The sequence below is a fragment of the Schistocerca piceifrons genome, chromosome 2, assembly GCF_021461385.2.
Source record: "Schistocerca piceifrons isolate TAMUIC-IGC-003096 chromosome 2, iqSchPice1.1, whole genome shotgun sequence".
Lineage (NCBI taxonomy): Eukaryota > Metazoa > Arthropoda > Insecta > Orthoptera > Acrididae > Schistocerca > Schistocerca piceifrons.
The window spans coordinates 1,090,700,416-1,090,721,369 of NC_060139.1; the positions used below are offsets into that span (position 1 = coordinate 1,090,700,416).

A 20,954-nucleotide genomic window follows, 5' to 3' on the forward strand; every position below is an offset into this window, starting at 1 on the left:
GCAGCCACGTGGTTCCGGACTGAAGCGCCTAGAACCGCTCGACTACAGAGGCCGGCGCTGTACAATCATTTCATTTGGTCACAGCATAAGTCATCCAGAAAAAAGTTTCATCTCTAAAACCTACAAACCAACCTCTTCTCCAACGGGTCGTCTGAACTTCCTGAGATCGGGAAGGAATGTTTGCCTACTTATGGAGGCATTTATCAAGCGAAGGTCTAAGGGGACGATCAAAACGTTTCTGTTTGACGATGGTACTGTGCGGAATCAGTACGTCAATCAGGCAAAATCGCCGTGAGCCCTGTGGTAATCATGCCACCGACGCACCAAGTTCAAGAAACTCCCGTGTCCTCGTACTGCGCGAAGAAGTCCGTTACTGCCTGCTGTCTGCTTGACAGGAAATGTCAACCCGTCAAGGGCTTTCTTAAGGGTCCGAAGGCGTCGTAATGGCATGGGGAGAGATGATGACCACAGAGCGGGTCACGAGAGTCTCCCAATTCAGTTGGTGTAATTTCTGCGTTACGACATTTGCGACAAAAGGACGTGCATTAGCATGAAACAGCAGCACCCCTTTTCGCACGGAACCTGTCGCACCATTCCGCAGTGGTGGATTCTGACACACATACTGCCCCATGCACACTCTTCGTTCTCTAATGGACGTCCACCGGTGTTTGTCCTTCGGCAGCTAAGAAAAGAGTAATAGGACGTTGGTTCTATTTTGGACGACGCATTTGGTAATAACATCACCATAGCTCAAGTTTCTGAATTTACCACACGCATGTTGGAAAGACACGAATGCGACAATAATCCCTTTCCTACATGCCAGTGCTCAAATGAACGCATCGGAGCAGTGCTGTGTTGCATATACACTGCAGTTGTGCCCTCAAACATAAACCTTTTGATCGCCCCCTTATACTATATACATCATCGATATGCTTAGTACCACCTTCTATGCCCCCAGCACATATACTTTCTCAGATTCTTCGCTGGTCCCGTGAAATGCATTGTGATTCCATTTCTAGTACGGTTAAAGTTCGTACTGGTTTTGGTCTGCTCTCTCTCTCTCTCTGTGCGTATGTGTGTGAGAATGTGTCTGTGTGTGTTTCCTTTTCGTTGGGTGCCTGATTTCATCATTTAATTGAATTTCCACTTGCGTCTTCTGACGTCACCTATAATTCCACCGAACACTTCGTTATATGTTCAGCAGTTGTTTTGTGAGAGGTATACGGTCTGTTGGTTAGTCATTGCTATCATTATTACTCACGCAGTTCGCCAGTGGGAGTATTAAAATATAAAATTCGGAGTCTGCAATTACTCCTAATTATAGTTATTATTGCATGTCGTTTTCACCTTTGTTTTTCGTTCATTTTCTGTTTGTTAGTGAGCATTATGTTATTAAAGTTCCATTAATGTGTATTTTTACTGTCATATTATGCTAATATTTTAATTTTACATCTAATATATGCACAAAATACGAGCTGTAGCACCAGTTTTTCACAGATTTAAAAAGACATTATTTTGAGGTTTCGAGGTGAACAAACCATGATTTGCGGGCTGCATTCTAAATTGGATCACTCTTCCGCGGTGCATTGTTCGTGACCTCAGCAGGCCAATTGTACTGGCCAGCTTCGTGGCAGCGAGGCGCCATGTCTCCACTCTCTATTCGTATTAGAACGAAATTTGTGGTGAACGTTGATTATAGCTCCAGGATAGTACGATGGACAAGAGTTCGTATTTCAGATTCATGATACGTTTCACTGTCTCATTTTCTTCAGTGCATCTCCGGGTCTTTGTGATTACGAGGTTCTTTTTTCAAATACAGTTACTATCGTCGTATAGCCCTTTTACGGTATATTTCACAGAGTCAGATACGAGATTATTTAGTAACCACACCCCAGTGAGTAATTGAGCAATTGACAGTCTTACTTTTGCAAATCTCATTGGAAAGTATGTCATTGTAACATTCATGTCATGATTGGTTTGAACGCTTCGTAGTTACAAATATCTTTCGTGATAAATCGTAGAGCTCTTTTTAAATTAGAGGCTATCATTAGATACATTTAAACATTTCAAATGATAAATATTGTGGAAAGTACCGACCTTAAGTTTCATTGATAGGGTCAAAATAATTTATGGCGTTAGTAAATTCATTGTGTACTGCACTGAGCATCAAGGTTGTTCTTGTTTGATGATTAACTCAGATCCATTTCAATTGCTGAAACACATGCAGTTTTGCATAGTGTACTCCTTCATAAAAGAGTGACTCATATTTAACCCAGTGAGTGTATATCCACTTTGCTTACAAGTATTCAGTCAGTGTATATGGATATTTATGAGCAGTTATATGAGTCGATGACAGAGGATTTACGAACTTACGTATGTCCCCAAAAAATGATACATCTAGGTACGGTACTCGATATGCGTGAGTTGACTCCATTCGTGACTCAGTGAAATAGTGCTGATACGATACTCCTTTCTTGTGTTTCTTGAACGGGACGATTTTGAATTTGTCTGCGCCAGTTTAAGATGATATCGAGATCTACCTAAATACTTAAGCAACTTCATTACAGAAAAGTGCATTATCTCCAAAAAGTCTGCTTTTATTCTTCTTATTGTTGTTGTTGTTATGTTTGAGGTCATTAGTAAACATGAGCAGTAAGGGTCCCAACATACATACGTGGGACACACCTGCATTTCCTCCTGCATCTGCTGACGGCTTTAAATCCAGGATAGTATGTTGTACTTTCACTACCAAAAAAAAACCTCAGTCCAGTTACAAATTTCGTTTAATATCCTATGCGATGCTATTTCCGTTAATAAGCGTTGGTCTAGTGCTAAGTGAAATCACAGGAGGGGCTTCTCCAGTTTAGTTACAAGGTAAAGCGTTACCATTATTTGGGGTGACGTGCCAGTCACTTTGAATGAGTCGTGTACTTTGGCGTGGTGCCGGCGTCTGCTGACTGTTGTACGTGTGTTGTGGGCAGCCGCCCCCACGGACGCCTGGAAGCGCATCCTGGATGTGAACGTGCTGGGTCTGAGCATCTGCACCAGGGAGGCCGTGCAGGACATGCTGAGGAGGGGCGTCGACGACGGCTTCATCATCCACATCAGCAGGTGGGTTCTCTAGCAGCGCGTCGCCACTTAACAGGCACGTAGAGGGCTGCACGTACCAATTAACTATTACGTTTCTTTTGGGATGGACACTACGTAGAATACCTATTAAAGTAAGTCTTACTGAGACGTACCTTCGAAGCAGATAATGCATTCACGCTGCATCCTTTTGTTTGTTTAGGGAGAAAACATGAACAGAAAAACCAGTTTTTACCAGACATCTCGTTTTAGGATAGCAATGCGAAAATTGTTCATTTTATATGCTGTTAAAGTTTAAGTTATCTTAAAGAAAATTAATATTATTCGTGCGTTGTCAGTGAAATAGGCGTCCGCAAGAGCCATCTCGTGACTAAAAATTTCAGGACAGGATTAAACAGAACGGGGAAGAGTTAAGATGGACGTTTTAATGATTCAGCTTTCTCACTTAGCCTTCCCCCACTTCACTAGAAAGCACAGAACGTTAGTGAAACTGTCAGGAAAGTCCTACGTTGGGATGTTGTTGGATTCGCGCGGTGCATTCGCAACTTCTTTGGCCTTGGTGAGCCATGAGAGACCCATTCTACACTCTCGTTTTCCCGTAGCTTCTTGTTGGCAACACCAAGTGTGCTGAGCTCTCCTGACTGAACCACTGTGCTGTTCCTGCCCACTGCTGCCAACACCACACACTCCGCTTCCTGCAGTAATGGCGGGTCAGCCTCAGTTCCTGACTGCATACGGATATCCAGATACTTTCGATCAAGTTCGGTAGTAAGGAAACGGAAGAAGTATGTTGAGATTTCCCTCCAGCTTTGAGAAAGGAATTGTTTGAGACCACTTGAGAGGAGACATTTCACATCCAGGTTTTACTTTACTTCCATTATACAGTTGGAGAAACTCTACGAATCGGGGAATCGGGGAAGAAAGGTAATTGATCAATTGAAATCAAAGTGTTGCAAACACGAAGATATATTGACATTGTGTAAAAACAAATCTCGAATGAAGAGGAAACCCATGTGATGCTGATTTTCTATGTCTCCATCAGGGAATTTTAACATGCAAAATCAAAGCAAAAAAGTGAGGACAAAAAGGCTGGTTCATAGAAGATGTACGATTGAAGACCACTATTTTTTTTTTTATTACTGTAGACAATGAAAATCTGTTGTGGAGTCAAAGATCGCATCATAACTACCACTTTTGTCAACAGCTGTACACTTCAGTATGTATTTTGTATAGGAGTGCTGTTAACGAAGTTTGATACTGTGAACAGTATGGTTATATTCCTACTGAGGCGACTTTCATCTACGATTTGGTTTTCTGTAAGCAGAAACTATAATCGCATCTCGGAGATGGCTCGCGACGAATACCATGCGCAGGTGCTGCTAATACCGTAGTGTTCAGTAGTTCCCCGGTGCGTAATGCCACTTGCGCGCAGCCTTTGTCTCGATTGCTTCGGCAAGTTCCACCGCAGCCGATCCATGTGGCTGCCGTGCCTCGTTAATAGCTCCGCCTGACACGGTGTCGCTCACACCGACGATGGTGCTGTCTCCCGAGACAACTGCCTGGCTGCGCGATATGGGTAAATCCAGAAGACCTCTACGGAATTTCCACTTAGGTAAGAAGTGACGGCTCTTCTCAAATATCTTAAAGGTAATTCCCTCTACCGAGAGAAAAGACCTTATAGTAGCCTGTTGCAGTAGCAGCAAAACTGCAGTCTCTGCGACTCTGTCGCGAATGGACTGTCAAAGATCAGCATGAAGGAATGGACCGTCGGCCTTAACGGAAAACTGTTAAACAGTTTAAGCTTTAGTGGGGTGCTTCGGGGTCTACAGCCGAGTATTTTTTTCTTTTTTTCATTTTATGCACAATATTTTAACGCCGACCCAATCGTCGTGTTTAGGTGCTACTAGTTTTGCCGGTATGTGTGGACTCTAGATATTGTTGGCCTCTCACAGCTGTTTGTAGCCGAGTTCTACTCTTGGTGGCCACTACGCCCTTTGTTGTTCATTTGTTTTTTAGAGATCCCGTTCCGTGAAGCCGTGGAAGTGAAAAAATTGCTTATTTATTTACTTTCCGGCAACTAACGGTCATTTAGCCAGCTGAACGTAACTGAGACACATAGTTCAACCCATACATAGATGACACAAGTGATACAAATACAACATTAACGATTAACAACACAAGTTAATACTTAAAACGAAGTAATATGAGCATTAGATATACAACTGTTCAGAGCCTACATTAAAATAAATATACATATAAAATACATATTAACAGTTAACATAGTTCCCAGTGCTATGTTACTGTTACAGAGATATCTTGGCAGCTTATAACAATCTGAAAACCTCTTTTTTATATGAGCATTACTCAAAGAAAATAGATTGTTTGCACTCATAAGTACCTCCGCTTTCGGACGGTATAATTGTTGTAAAAAAGATTGGCTACGTCTCTCATAGTTTGCACATGTGGAGACAACGTGATTAATGTCATTTTGTATGGTGTTATTACAGTCTCAGACCAGTGTCGGAGTAACTGCAGTGCGTAATAAAATGAAACACCTGCATCCCGTGTTTTGATGTTATTTTATTATATGGCAACCATTTTCGGTGATTCAACAGACCGTATTCAGACCTGAGCTGATGCTGAAGGGCTAACCTTCGATCATATATTCGATCCTATCAGCAGCCAACGTCTATTAACTGGCGTCCGTAAAATAGTGTAGCATTGATGTTGTCTAACACAATGAAATAAAGACCTTGAAAAAGTGAAGGGAGTTGACATATTTCAAAGCTTCCGTAGAAAAGAAGTCGAAGTTTCCTGTGTCTGTTGGAACATTTTTGAGACCGTATTTGTGGAAAAAGGCACATCCCGCATTTTCTCCCTAACTTAATTTGGGACCATCAGAATATAAGTGTGCAACCAGTCCGGCGTTTTCTGGTCATTCTGTCACCATAGATGAGTGAATTTTCCGTTAGTGACAGGCTTTCTAAATGTATAAGCACTTCATGAGACACGACTGAATAATGGTGCGTGCAAATAGGAAGTGATCTTGTGCTGAGGTTTTTTGTTGGCAGCTGACCCCATGTTCTATAGCTAATCACTAGAGCGGGGGGAGGCTGGCGGAGAGTCGCTATTCCGGCAAATAGTCAAGGGCCTCCAGTTTGGAACGCAAAGGATTATTTAAAAAGGACATCCTGTTGGGTAGAAATTGGTCCACCAGCAATTTCCTTCTGTTATGTAAAAGCATTTCACAGGCTTCAACTAACAGGGTGTTGTATAAGGCAGAGCCCATAGTGCCTAAGCAGTGACGAATACATCTAAACTGAAATTTGTCCATTTTTCTGAGAATGTCCTTTCGCCCAATATGGGACGCCACACTACTGTACTTAAGTCTTGTTCGAAGTAAGGTTTTGTAGGACGTCAATAAATGGATTGGATGAGATCCCTCTCCAAACTCGGGAGACTGATTGGGTAATATTTAATGCTTTTTTGTAGTCTCTATTGCAATCAAAATTGTACAGAATTCTTTTGGAACTTGGAATACCAAAGAAGTATGTTAGACTTATGGAAGCGAGTTTGAAAAACACGAAAGGTAGAATACGGAAATTGGAGTCAGAAGAATTTGTAATAAAGAACGGACTTAAGCAGGGAGATGCCCTGTCTCCGCTACTTTTTAATTTAGTTCTAGAATATATTGTACGAATGGCAGCAGATCATTCAGAGGGTGTGGGGTTAAATGGAAATATTACGATATTAGGGTATGCAGATGATCTAAACATCATTAGCGATAGGAAAGAATCTGTAACAGCAAATGTGAATGTGTTAATCAAGGCTAGTGAAGATGTAGGTCTAAGGATAAGTGAAGACAAAACTAAATACCTGGTTACTACTAGAATGCCAACAGCAGTAGATCAGGAAATGTTAAGAGTTGGAGACAGGCAGTTTGAAAAAGTGAACACATTTAAGTACCTAGGCGTGGACATCACTTCGAGAAATGAGATTGAAGCAGAACTGATGAAGAGATTACGGGTGGGAAATGCGTGCTACTTCTCACTGAATAGATTATTTTCATCACCGATATTGTCTAGGAATTTAAAGATTAGAGTATACAGAACTGTTATTCTACCAGTTATGCTGTATGGATGTGAGACTTGGTCTCTCACTGTGCAAAATGAAAAGCCGTTTCGAGTATTTGAAAACAAAATTTTGAGGAAAATTTTTGGAGCAAAAAAGGATGACGTTAGCGGAGAGTGGCGAAAACTGCATAACGAAGAGCTTCGCGGATTCTATTCAAGCCCTGACGTAGGCTGCGATGGGCGGGGCACGTAGCTCGAATGGATGAGGGCAGGGCAGCGCGCAGAGTACTGGTAGGGCACCTAAAGGGAAAACGTCCTGTGGGGAGACCGAGACGTAGATGGGAGGACAATGTGAAGGCTGATTTGAGAGGCCTATGTATTGAAGGTGAATGGAAGGAAATAGCCCAAGACAGGGACAGATGGCGAAAATACGTTGCTGCAGTAATGGACTCTCGAGTCCGGCATGACCAGTGAGTAAGTAAGTAAGTTTTTGCAGTCTCTTAGTACATGTGAGGGACACATGACAACCGGGAATCAATTAGACGACGCCCAGTAGTAGTGCCTGCGATGACACTGAGAAACATTCAGAGTCTAGGATAATTCTGTCGGGAATCTGCGGAAAGCAACGCTTGGAAAATACAACGAAAGGTGACTCACCAGTATGTGCTTTTGTAACGTGCACTGTCAGCCAGCTGTTCACACGGATCGTGGCACAGAAAAATACAGCTTTAAGGTCTGTAAAAGAAGTGGAGCGAGAAATAATCACATATTGTCTGCATACTGAAGTATTTTAGTCGACGTGGGAAGAGCTTTTCCATAGCCATGGCGTACACAGCATATGACAGAGTACTGATAATTGCTCCTTGTTAAATTCCAGTTGAGACAGTGCGATGGCCCATCAGTTAATCAAGCAACGTGATGAAAATTTCATGTCAAAAACCATTTCTTCTGACACACTTAGCGCTCCATTTGTGGAGCAAAATATCTACGTTTACATTGTCATGTGCTCCCTCGATATCCACAAACATAGCTATGGTCAATTGTGCCTTTTCCCTTTTCAATCCAAATTAGGAAGTACCCCAGAGATTGTGCTATTCCAGCCGTCACTCCAGTTGTTGTTTAACTAATCGTTCCAAAGTCTTCCCAATGCAAGAGGAAAGAGCAACGGGTCGATACGAAGTTGGCTCAGAAATATCATTGCCTATTTTCAGGACTGGGACTGTTATGTGTGTTCTTCAGTCTTTGCCAGGATCTTTAGGCCCCCCAAGTTGATTGTGTATATGCAAGAGGAGGAATATTGCATGTTGAAACACCATACCATAGCATAGTGAACATTATCAAATGCCTGGAGAGCTGCCTGTGGCTGAGTGAATTGCCGTCTTCAGTTCCAAGAAAGTAAAAGGAGAAACAAGGCATTCATCATCGTAGTGGTGGACAAGTGGATATGTAAGCAGTCGAGGACGCACTGAAGCAAGAGACATTCTATCAGCGAATTGTTCTAGCCAAGGTGCTTCCATCGTAGGAGTGTAGCCAGATAGCTTGGTCATGAATTTATTGACTTCTACTACAACCAGTACTACTACTACTTTCTTTTGCTAATATACAGCAAAAACGTAATCAACTTACCTTCTTTTTACATATAAGATTTCGCTTAACTGATGTATTTATTTTTTTATATTCCAGAAAATTATGAAGAGTTCATTAATTGCGATAAGAAGTTACTGCAAGATGGCGTCGTTGCACTGTTTGAGAGAAGATAGTGTTCCGCCAAATGGGCGAGGGATTCCTGTCAAGACTAGTCTCCCCCCCATCGGCCCCATGGCTCACTCTTGAGTTCGTGTGTGGCACACATGGGACCGAGATATTGGGGCCCAGTCTTCCTTCCCAAGCTGCATTTCTTTCCATGTGCTGCTCCCTCTCTGGTCCCCTTCTTCCCCTCTGCCGCTTCCATCCATTCTGTGTTCATACTTATGTCGATCTGGCTATCCAGCTGGTTTTTGTATTACTTACAGTTTTTGTACCCCTTGTTGACCTTTTCTTTTTGGCGTTTTCTGGTCTCCCTTTGGGATTTCACTTCTAAATTTTCTCTTTTTACTGTGAGCCATTTGGGAATGAACTCCCTCTGTAGAAAGATCCTGCACTTCATACCCCTCTTCCTTCCTCACAGTAGCCACCACCCAAAGCCCGGCTTGGTCATCAGCCAGGCCGTGTGGTGGGACTGTTCAGTACCCATCTGGCTGGGCTGGCAGACAACACTTCTGATACATTAGCTGTTGCCTGCCTGTGCAAGCTTTTGTTTCTGGAGCATCAGAACTCCTGTCAATGGCCACCATGCCAGACGGTTCTGAATGTAGCTGGTTGGCTCCCACAGGGAGAGCCCAGAGCCCCTGTTTGGGCTGGGTGGTGTCAGAGCACATGCTTTGAATATGAAATGCTTCAAGCTTCAAAAAACTGCTCGTAGCTTTATGGCAATCTATTCAGTTCTAAGTGGATCATTTAATGCTGATTCTTCTGGTTGTGCAGCCCTTCCTTCCCTGGCTGCACTCTGGAAGGAGGGCCGCGCGGTATTAGCCGAGCGGTTTGGGGCGCTGCAGTCATGGACTGTGCGGCTGGTCCCGGCAGAGGTTCGAGTCCTCCTCTGGCATGGGTGTGTGTGTTTGTCCTTAGGATAATTTAGGTTAAGTAGTGTGTAAGCTTAAGGACTGATGGCCTTAGCAGTTAAGTTCCGTACGATTTCACACACATTTGAACATTTTTGGGAGGAGGACCATATACGCTGGCTTGGGGTGAACACGTTCCCCATTACCTGCTATGCACTAGGACTGATGGGGTACTGTCGCCACCACCAACCCTCTCCCCAGGGGGGCTCGCCGCCCTTTGGCAAGATCGTGCTTGGTTACTGCGGGTTCCAGCGTTTGTAGCATCTCTTCCCTTCCGTGCTGCATCTCTGTCCTCTTGCTGTTATTTCCCTTCTCCCTTGGGCAACGTGCTTGGGTTGTTTTACGGAATATGTTCCGCATTTTCAGTGGCTGACATCAGAACAGTCTCACCACCTTTTCCCATTTCTTTTTTCTTTCTTCGTTCATCGTCTCCTGTACTTCCACCGCTTCAGCGTTTGAGGTTCCTCTTTTTCTTCTTCCTCCTTGTGTTCTCTTGAATGGTGGGCCATGTACCGGTTGCATAACAGGTAACATGGTAATGCGTAATTCCCAGCCCCAGATCGACAGGTAGGGTTCACACATACCACTGATATGGCAAGCCCAGGCAAGGGGGTGATTGCCTAAGCTTTGGGAGGTGTGACCTTTGATGTGAACAATCACCTAAGGTGGGTGAGCCACCCTTTGAGATGGGGTCCAGCAGTTGGAAACAGTATCCCATCGAATATGCTGGCAGTCATAGGGGATTTTCCTACAATGCCTCTTCGCAGTCAGTGTCTACCAAGCGGAATGATTCATATACCCTCCCAGCTGCACCACAGTTGCTCGTGCTTTCATACTGAAGATGGTCAGTCCTTTGAAATGGTAAATCCATCTCATATTAAGAAAGGTACTGATGCAGTTGCCGCCCTGTGAAAGCCTGCTCCCGTTTATGCAATGCCCCTTTGCGTTTCGATACTACTGATTCCCAAGCTCAACTGCTTACTGCTTCACTTCTCCATGGCTATTCTGTTGACATCGAGGCCCACAGAACTCTGAATTCTTCCCATGATGTTATTTGCACTAGGCTGCCCGATGGTCTGTTTGAGGCAGAAATCCTAACTTACCTCTCTGGTCAGGTTGGGACTGCAGTCCATTGTGTGATGAAAAAGGCAGATGCATCCTTAGGGCCTACGCGCATTCTTTTTCTAAGTTTTGATATTGGTGCTTCTGTCCAAGATAAAAGTAGGCTATGAAGTTATCACTGTGTGACTGTACATTCCGAACGCGATGCGCTGCTACCAGTGTCATCGTTTCAACATGTCTCGGATGTCTTGTCGACACCTGGATACATGTGTAACCTGTGGTAGGGATACACATGAGGGCGATTGTCCGCCTCCTCCCCTCCGCGTCAACTGCAATGGCGGCTATGCCGCCTTCTCTCGAGATTATTCCATGTATCTCGATGAGTGGGCTGTCCAGGAGATCTGAGCAAAAGAAAAAGTTCCTTACCTGGTCGCTCGCAAGTTATCGGCTAGTCGCAAACCCTGGCACTTACTACTGTACTGTTCTTGCTACGTCTCGCTCCATGAAGGACATGGCCATGCAGATGTGTGACCTCAAATTCAGCTCTGAGGTTGTGAAATCGCCCCAGTGTCAAGGCAGCATCGCCGTGCCCTCGTACAGCTGTGCAACAAGCCATTAAACTCTCGCTTCATGAGGCGAAGTCACCAACTACACAAGCGGCAGGCCGGGAAGGACAGAAGACTTCCTACGTCCCTCGAGCCAACCAACACCTGAGTCTTTCTCTGCTATCCGGAAAGGCTCGACGAAGTCCAACAAAGGCGAACAGTCTCCTTAGCCGGCTCGCAGATCCTCTTCGGTGGTGTGACCACGTGATAGCCTCGCTTAGCTGAACTTAGTGTGACGGTGCGCAACGCCAACCTTTTTTCTGCCATGGGCTCCGAAGATCGACAGAGGGAGAATGCCGACAGTTCTATAGATCTCATGGAGCAAGATCCTCCAGCATTTGCGCCTTGTAGCAGTGAGTCTTCGAATGCTGGCATTCAGCAGCCACCGAGGTGGCACCTTCATTTTTTGCCTCTTCCACTTTCATTGTTATGACTCTCCTCCAGTGGAACGTTTTTTAGCTTTCGATAAAACAAAGAGGATTTATAGCTGCTCTTAGAACCGAAGCTTTGAGGGAACAAAATTGCGTCCTCTCGACCGCTTTGAGCTCTCGCATTCTTCCCAGTCCGTTATGACCTTCCCATCCGCTCTCTTCATTTTCCCCCAAAAGGAAGGCATTCCATCTCATGAGGAAGTCAAGCTGCTCATGTTCATACTCAAGCCATATCTCTGACTACCCACGTTCAATCTGTTGCAGTTCGCCTTTTCCTTCCTCACTTGGCCTTTCCCCTTTGTACAGTTACACCCCTCCATCGTTCGATATAACCAGGGCATACTTACTCCAGCTTGTTGGGCAGCCACCTCACACCTTTCTGCAGCTTGGTGGCTTTAATACACACAATCCCCTTTGGGTTTCTCCCAGAACCTGTCCAAGAGGTGCCCTCTTGGCTGACTTTCTCAGTCAACTTAACCTCCTCTTCCTTAGCACAGGAGCACCTATGTTCCTCCCAGACGCCACGCACACCTGTTCTGACTTGGACCTACCCTTCTGCAGTGCCCAGCTTGCCCATCGTCTCGAGTGCTCCGTACTCTCTGACACATACTCGAGCGACCATTTCTGATCTGCTATCCACTTGCTGGCTCCTATCCCAGCTACGTGCACAGCCAATGGCAGCTTACTAAGTCTGACTAAAGGTTCACTCCTCCCTGGCGACCTCCTCAGTTATGACGACCAGTTAGAATATTTTATGAACATTATCCCTGCCACCGCAAAACGTGCCGTTCTCGGGCTTTCTCTTTACCACGCCGTATTCCGGTCCATTGGTGGACTGATGCTATGCAATTCGGGCACGTAAATGTGCTCTCCGCGTTTTTATCCATCACCCTACGAGAGCAAACAGCATTCGTTAAAAGCAGTTGCATGTCTAGTGTCGCTGCATTCTTTGGGACAGGAAAAAGGTAGCTGGATTTCATTCACTAGTTCTTTTAACAGTTCCACCCTCTCTTCCGTTGTGAGGCCCGACCACCAATGGCTCCCTGGGACCAAGATCCATTCCCCAAATCCCAGCCTGACAGTAGCAGCCGATGTCATCATAAATCTCCAACTACTTGTGCCGCCATTTTGTGGAGATTTCTAACTACTCCTATTGTCACCCTGCCTTCCTCCATCGGAATCGAATGGAGGCGGACCGGGCGATACCCTTCCTGTCTCAGACTTGTGGGTGCTACAATGCTTCCTTCACTATGAGGCTGCTAGATCATGCTCACTCTTGATCCCGATCCTCCACCCCAGGGCAAGACGATATTCACATTCAGATGTTGCAGCACCTTTTTCTTGTGGCCAAGCGCTTCCAGCTTGATATATGCAACCGCATCTGGGCAGGGGGCACGTTTCCAGACGCTGGACTGAAGCCACTGTGATATCCACACTTTAGCCTGTTAAGGACAAACAACTTCCTTCTAGCTACCGCCCCATTTCTGTCACCAGCTGTGTTTGCAGTGTGATAGAACATGTGATTCATGCCTGACTGGTATGGTGGCTGAAACTTCGCAATTTACTAACCACTGCACAATGTGAATTTCGAGTGTGCCGTTCTGCAGTTGACTATTTCATCACTTCGTCCGCCTATGTCATGAATGTTTTTCTGCAGAAATCTCAAACTGTGGCCGTGTTTTTCGATTTGGAGAAAGCCTACGACACCTGCTGGAGGACTGGTATAGTTCGTACTCTATACACGTGGGGCTTCTGTGGCCGCCTGCCTCGTTTCCCTCAGGAATATTTAAAAGACCAAGCTTTCAAGGCATGTGTGGGTTCTGACTTGGTGGACATCATTATCCAGGAAAAAGGTGTGCCTCAGCGTTCCGTCCTGAGCACAGTCCTCTTCGCTATCGCAATTAACCCTGTTATGACCTGTCTCCAGCTGGGAATCTCTGTCCCCCTTTTTGTCGACAGATTTTGGGATCTGTTGCAGTTCTCCACGGACCTGGCTCATTGAGCGGCGTCTTCAGCCGTGTCTCGATGGTCTTTATTCATGGATCATCGACACTGGCTTTCGTTTCTCCACTGACAAAACCGTTTGTATGAATTAGTGGCGGAGTAATTGGTTTCTTCCACTTACATCTTGGGCCATTTGCTCTTCCGTTTGTTGAACCTACGATATTATTGGGGCTCATGCTCAGTATTAGACTTTCTTAGTGCTCCCACGTGTCTTACCTGACAGCCCACAGTACGAGGCCCCTCAATGTCCTATTTGTCCTGAGTGGTATTTCCTGGGGAGCAGATCGAACAATCCTCCTGCATTTGTACCAATCCCTTGTCCGTTCGACTGCGGGTGTTTATTTTATGCATCTTCACGTCCGTCCCTTTTACGCCCTCTCAATACCATACACCATTGTGGCATCTGTTTGGCAACTGACGCATTTTACACTAGCCCAGTTGAGGGTCTGCATGTAGAAGCTGCTGAACTACCGCTGTCCTGCTCCAGTGACTTTCTCCTTCAGTAGATAGGCATGGCATTCGTCTGCCATGAGTGGCCTCCATCCTATGCCTTCTTCTTCGACGATTCCTTTGATCGCCAGTGTGGGGCACGTCTCTCTTCCCTGTTACCTCCTGGAGCTCGCTTTCATCTCTTGCTCCGACAGTTTAACTTCACACTACCTGTAACTTTCCTGGCGGGTGTAAACTTTCACCATGTGACTTCATTTGGCGCCCCGTGCTTAATTTGGACTTCATTCGCTTCTTTAGGGCACTACTCCAGCCACGCTTTTTTGCCTTCAGTTTCACGACCTTTGAACGAACTTCATGATAGTTCCTTTGTCTACACTGATGGCTCTCGGACTGTCGGTGTGCCTTCGTCATTGGTACCGATAGTTTTCCTTATCAGCTTCCAGAACACGGCTCAGTATTTAGAGCAAAACTCTTCGACCTGTATCAGGCCACACAATACATCCAGCCATACAGGCTATTCAATTGCGTCATCCGCTCCAACTCTCTCAGTGCCCTTCAAAGTCTCTGTGTGCTGTACACCGTGCATACCTTAGTGCAACGGGTCCAGGACTGCTGTCACTTGCTCGCTCTTGATGGAGCCACTGATTTTTATGTGGGTTGCTAGTCACATAGGTTTGACGGGAAACGAGTCCGCTGACACTCTTGCCAAGGCTGCACTCCTCGTCCCTCAGGCAGCTAGTTCTCACATGCCTTCCGATGATCCTTGTGTTGCTGTCTGTCAGCAGATGGTGTCACCCCTTGTCCTCCCCTCATGGGGACAAGTTCTTGGTTGTTAAGCCTCTCAGCCGTCTCGCCATGCCATCATTTAGCTAGGTTGCGTATCGGGTACTGTCTTCTTTGCCATCGCCATTTGGTGCTCCTCCACGACCTTGTACTCATTGTGCTCAACCTTCGAAGGTCCGTCATTTCCTGATGGAATGACGTTTTTTAATCGCTTCCGTTCTCGTTTCTGTTTGCCACATGAGTTGTCGGCCGTTTTAGCAAAGGACACGCGGGCTGTAGGCCTCGTTTTACTTTTTATCCGTGGTAACAAAATGGCGAAGGCCATTTAATTTTCAATTCGTGACCGTTTCTCTATGGCGTATTTTATTGACCTTTCTTCAAGTCCCTGTTTTCACACTACTGCTACACCACGAAAATGACATGCTACACAGGCGAAATTTAACCGAGGGAAGAAGATGCTGCGATATGCACCTAAAACGTGCTGACATTAGGAAAGTTTCCAACCGATTTCTCATACACAAACAGCAGTTGACCGGCGTTGCCTGGTGAAACGTTGTTGTGATGCCTCGTGTAAGGAGGAGAAATGCGTACCATTACGTTTCCGACTTTGATAAAGGTCGGATTGTAGCCTTCGCGATTGAGGTTTATCGTATCGCGACATTGCTGCTCGCGTTGGTTAGTAGAATATGGAATCGGTGGGTTCAGGAGGGTAATACGGAAGCCGTGCTCGATCCCAACGTCCTCGTATCACTAGCAGTCGAGATGAAAGGCATCTTATCCGCTATGGCTGTAACGGATCCTGCAGCCACGTCTCGATCCCTGAGTCAACAGGTGGGGACGTTTGCAAGACAACAACCATCTGCAGGAACGGTTCGACGACGTTTGCAGCAGCATGGACTATCAGCTCGGAGACCATGGCTGCGGTTACCCTTAACGCTGCATCAGAGACAGGAGCGCCTGCGATGGTGTACTCAACAACGAACCTGGGTGCACAAATGGCAAAACGTCATTTTTTCGGATGAAACGTGTATTCGTCATCGCCATACTGCCGTATCACCCGGCGTGACGGTATGGGGTACCACTGGTGAGACGTCTCGGTCACCTCTTGTTCACATTGACGGCACTTTGAACAGTGGAAGTTTCATTTCAGATGTGTTTCGACCCGTGGCTCTCCCTTCATTCGATCCCTGAGAAACCCTACATTTCAGCAGGATAATGCACGAGCGCATGTTGCAGGTCCTCTACGGGCCTTTCTGGAGACAGAAAATGTTCGTCTGCTGCCCTGGACAGCACATTCTTCGGATCTCTCATCAATTGAAAACGTCTGATCAATGGTGGCCGAGCAACTCGCTCGTCACAATACGCCAGTCACTCCTCCTGATGTACTGTGGTATCGTGTTGAAGCTGCATGGGCAGCTGTACCTGTACACGCCATCCAAGCTCTGTTTGACTCAATGCCTAGGCGTATCAAGATCGTTATTACGGCCAGAGGTGGTTGTTCTCGGTACTGATTTCTCAGGATCTATGCACCCAAATTGCGTGAAAATGTAATCAAATGGTTCAAATGGCTCTGAGCACTATGGGACTCAACTGCTGAGGTCATTAGTCCCCTAGAACTTGGAACTAGTTAAACCTAACTAACCTAAGGGCATCACAAACATCCATGCCCGAGGCAGGATTCGAACCTGCGACCGTAGCGGTCTTGCGGTTCCAGACTGCAGCGCCTTTAACCGCACGGCCACTTCGGCCGGCGAAAATGTAATCAGAAGTCAGTTCTAGTATAATATATTTGTCCAATGAATACCCGTTTATCATCTGCATTTCTTCTTGGTGTAGCAATTTTAAAGGCCAGTAGTGTAGTTGTCTTCTGTCTGGTCTACATCTACATCTACATCCATACTCTGCAAGCCACCTGACGGTGTGTGGCGGAGGGTACCCTGAGTACCTCTATCGGTTCTCCCTTCTATTCCAGTCTCGTATTGTTCGTGGAAAGAAGGATTGTCTGTATGCTTCTGTGTGGGCTCTAATCTCTCTGATTTTATCCTCATCGTCTCTTCACGAGATATACGTAGGAGGGAGCAATATACTGCTGGACTCTTCGGTGAAGGTAAGTTCTCTAAAGTTTAACAAAAGCCCGTACCGAGCTACTGAGCGTCTCTCCTGCACAGTCTTCCACTGGAGTTTATCTATCATCTCCGTAACGCTTTCGCGATTACTAAATGATCCTGTAACGAAGCGCGCTGCTCTCCGTTGGATCTTCTCTATCTTTTCTAATAACCCTATTTGGTACGGATCCCACACCGCTGAGCAGTATTCAAGCAGTGGGCGAACAAGCGTACTGTAACCTACTTCCTTTGTTTTCGGATTGCATTTCCTTAGGATTCTTCCAATGAATCTCAGTCTGGCATCTGCTTTACCGACGATCAACTTTATATGATCATTTATATGGTCTGGACGCGTGTCCGTCAGAAAAAGGAAATTTGTAAAACTGGATGTCATGAACGGATATATATATATATATATATATATATATATATATATATATATATATATATATATATATAATGACTTTTGAACACTATTAAGGTAAATACATTGTTTGTTCTCCATAAAAATCTTTCATTTGCTAACTATGCCTATCAGTAGTTAGTGCCTCCAGTAGTCAGAATCATTTATTCAACTGGGAGTATTCGCGCAGGCTGTAGTGCAGTAGTTCGAGTAACGAAGATTTTTGTGAGGGAAGTGATTCATGAAAGGTATAGATTATTGTTAGTCAGGGCCATTCTTTTGTAGGGATTATTGAAAGTCAGACTGTGTTGCGCTAAAAATATTGTTGATCAGAATAAGTAAAGAGAGAAATGTCTGAGTACGTTCAGTTTTGCTCAGCTGTTTGAAAATCACATAACGTAAGAGGTTTACCAGCACAGTCATTTCTAATTTTTCTAAGGGGATGTTTCAACATGCTTCTAAGTTATCGCAATGTAACATGTGATTATAGTTCCCTAGCTATGTTTCATGTCATTTTAATAGAAAAAACACCGTTGAAGACACAGTAGAGAGTTTCCGTGTATTTCTAGCACATCATGTGTCTAATGTAATGTCGAAAGACGTAAGCATTTTTTTTTTTTTTTACTTATTATGCTTCTTCATTAGCCCACTATGCTCTGTACTTAGAATAGAACGCAATATCAGCTTGTATACAACTTACGTGAGCACATTATGAAGCTATGTTTTGTACGTTCTTATGTGCATTGCTCAGTGAAATAAGCAGGCATGTCGATATTTGTCCACACTGCTTTTTGTGTCATGAAAGGCATGTCTTGGACCATAACACTAGGTATTTCTTTTTTCTTTTCAGCATTGGGGGCCACCTTCCGCCGTTTGCCAGTGATGGAGCTATGTATAGTGCCAGCAAGCACGCGGTGAGGGCACTCCTTGAAGGACTGAGAAAGGACCTGGTCGCCAGAAAGAGCAAAATTCGCGTCGGGGTGAGTAGAGATGCTTCATAGTAATTGGGATTAAGTATTTATTGTATGTCAACCGATTCTTTTGGGCTTTAGTCTTCGTTTTGAAATGTCCATAAATAATTACTGCATCGCTCTGCTACTGATAGATTGAACGGGATGCAATCAGTTTTTTCTTTAATTATTTACATTTTCCGTGAAGTTCCCTGTACTTATATGAATACTATAACAGTGTCGTGATTGAGAGTTCATAAAGTATTGTCTGTTTACCTTACGTGGCAGTTTATTATTCCCGTAGTTTCAATAAAGCAGCTTTATGACTCCGATTGCAAAGGCGGCAGACAGTTTTACCTTCGTGCTGCTATACGCCTTACAAGGTCTTCTGCCTGAACTTGTAAAACAGGCAATACAAGGTGCACTTATCTCTCGAAAAAGAACTGAAATTGGCTGCTGGCTGGCTCAATTGAACGTCACCCACAAAGTTATTTTAATCGAAGTGCTTATTTGTACATTGCTGCACCTTTTCTGATAAGTTGAGGAAACACAAAATGAAATAATTATAAATGCTTCTCTTTCCACAGTCTGTTTCTCCTGGCCTTGTGAGGACTGAAATCCTTGACGGAAAAGAAAAATGGTCTTCAGAAATATTCGACAAATTTAACTGTCTGGAATCGGAAGACATCGCAGAAGCTGTTGTTTACATGCTGTCACAACATCCGCGTGTGCAGGTAGGCTGTCTGCTCTCTTGTCATACCTACTGCCTGACCATCAAAACCTCCTTATCACGTAAATAAAGCTAATACTTAACTGGAAAAATTTGCCAGTTAGGTAGACGAGTGATCGTTGAGAAAGTCACTAAAAACAGTGAGAAATAAAAATATATTATCTGTCTGCAATTTACTAGTCGCTCATCACATAAAATCTTATGTTTCAGGTGCACGACATCATTATTCGTCCCACTTGCGACGCCTTCTGAACGATAAATCTCCATGAACAATTATATGATCATTTCATGAACCACAAACGTGTACCAATCTGTTCACATTTTGTAAAACTTGTGTAATACAAATGTTATTAAGAATCTTGCCATTCAAATTGTGTTTTCCAGACATTACTTATTTCCCATCCTGGCACCTTTACACCAGCAAGTACAATTCCCTATCTCCGCCTTCACTGTACAGTGAAAGATTCGTACTGTAAAGATTGCTCAGTCTATGGCTAAATACTTTTTTACGGTCTCGTTTATTCCAACAACATAATATTGAAAGCTAGTGCGGTAGTTTGAAAAGGAGGGGAGATCTTGGCTGAAGTGAAGTAGTGAGAGTGATCGTTTGTAATGCCAGTAGCTCACTCGGTAAGAAGGTGCCTGCATAATCCAAAGCTCCGTGTTCGGCTCCTGATATGACCCACAATTTTAACTCAGATTGTACTTTGAAAATTACACATCATCAATATTTTATTGCTTATGGACAAAGAGGAATAGAAGAACAAAAAATGAGACTGATAGCAATAAGTGTTGTGGGAGAAGTAATGTCTCAATCACAAAAGAGATTCTAAATTGAAATAATTTTGGACTCTTTAATTGGAAACTCAGCCACCGAAGCAAAATATAATACAATAAAATCCCACAACAACATTAAAAGGCCCTCCGAAACACAACAAACTGTTGTCCCCATGAATAATTTCACGAGTGCTTCCACATTTCACACTGCAGACTAATCACAGTGGTATTTTGTTGAATACTTCAAATTATGAAACATACAAAAATTCCAGTTAGTGGTGTAAAGATATATCAATCACTTAAACATGAAAATTAATGTTCTGTGATGTAAAATGCTCCTCGATAATATTGCACCAATAAAGCAACAAAAACAATCAGGAAGTACTCAAGTCTCGTACACCACTAGAGGAGAACCGTAAAGCTATATGAACAATCGCGATGTTAAATGGCTTACTGCACGATAATGAATGAATGATGAGATAAATTATTCAGTACATTAATGAAGATCAAAGCTCACTTCTGATACGAACTGGAAAAGAAAACTGAGTAGTAGAACAGTGACCTGGAGACCCTGAAAGTTATCAGATACATTATATTATAAGGGTAAGATGGGAATTTCTAATCCCGGTTTGAAACTGCATAACATTAACAGGTGCAGAGGCGATTTCTGACGATTATTTATATGTTACGAAATGGAGGTAAAAAGTGAATAAATCGAAAATAGTAGGAAATAAAACAGTTGAAACCTGGATAAAATGAGACAATGAAAGTGTTATGCTATAAACGAGAGAGTTACACAACACTGAAATAGGGGAAAGAAGTAAAACAGATGAT

At 44.2% G+C, this 20,954-nt stretch overlaps 1 protein-coding gene across 1 annotated transcript in view; it reads left to right on the forward strand.

The window, feature by feature from the left end:
- The window catches only part of LOC124777579 (farnesol dehydrogenase-like), a 40,362-nt gene extending 20,662 nt beyond the window's left edge, over positions 1-19,700 (forward strand). The window contains exons 3-6 of the mRNA XM_047253035.1: positions 2,982-3,111; positions 18,514-18,643; positions 19,201-19,347; positions 19,554-19,700. Coding sequence (XP_047108991.1) covers positions 2,982-3,111; positions 18,514-18,643; positions 19,201-19,347; positions 19,554-19,595 — 449 coding nt within the window. The 3' untranslated portion in view covers positions 19,596-19,700. The remainder of the gene's footprint in view (positions 1-2,981; positions 3,112-18,513; positions 18,644-19,200; positions 19,348-19,553) is intronic.
- The last annotated feature ends 1,254 nt before the right edge of the window (positions 19,701-20,954 follow it).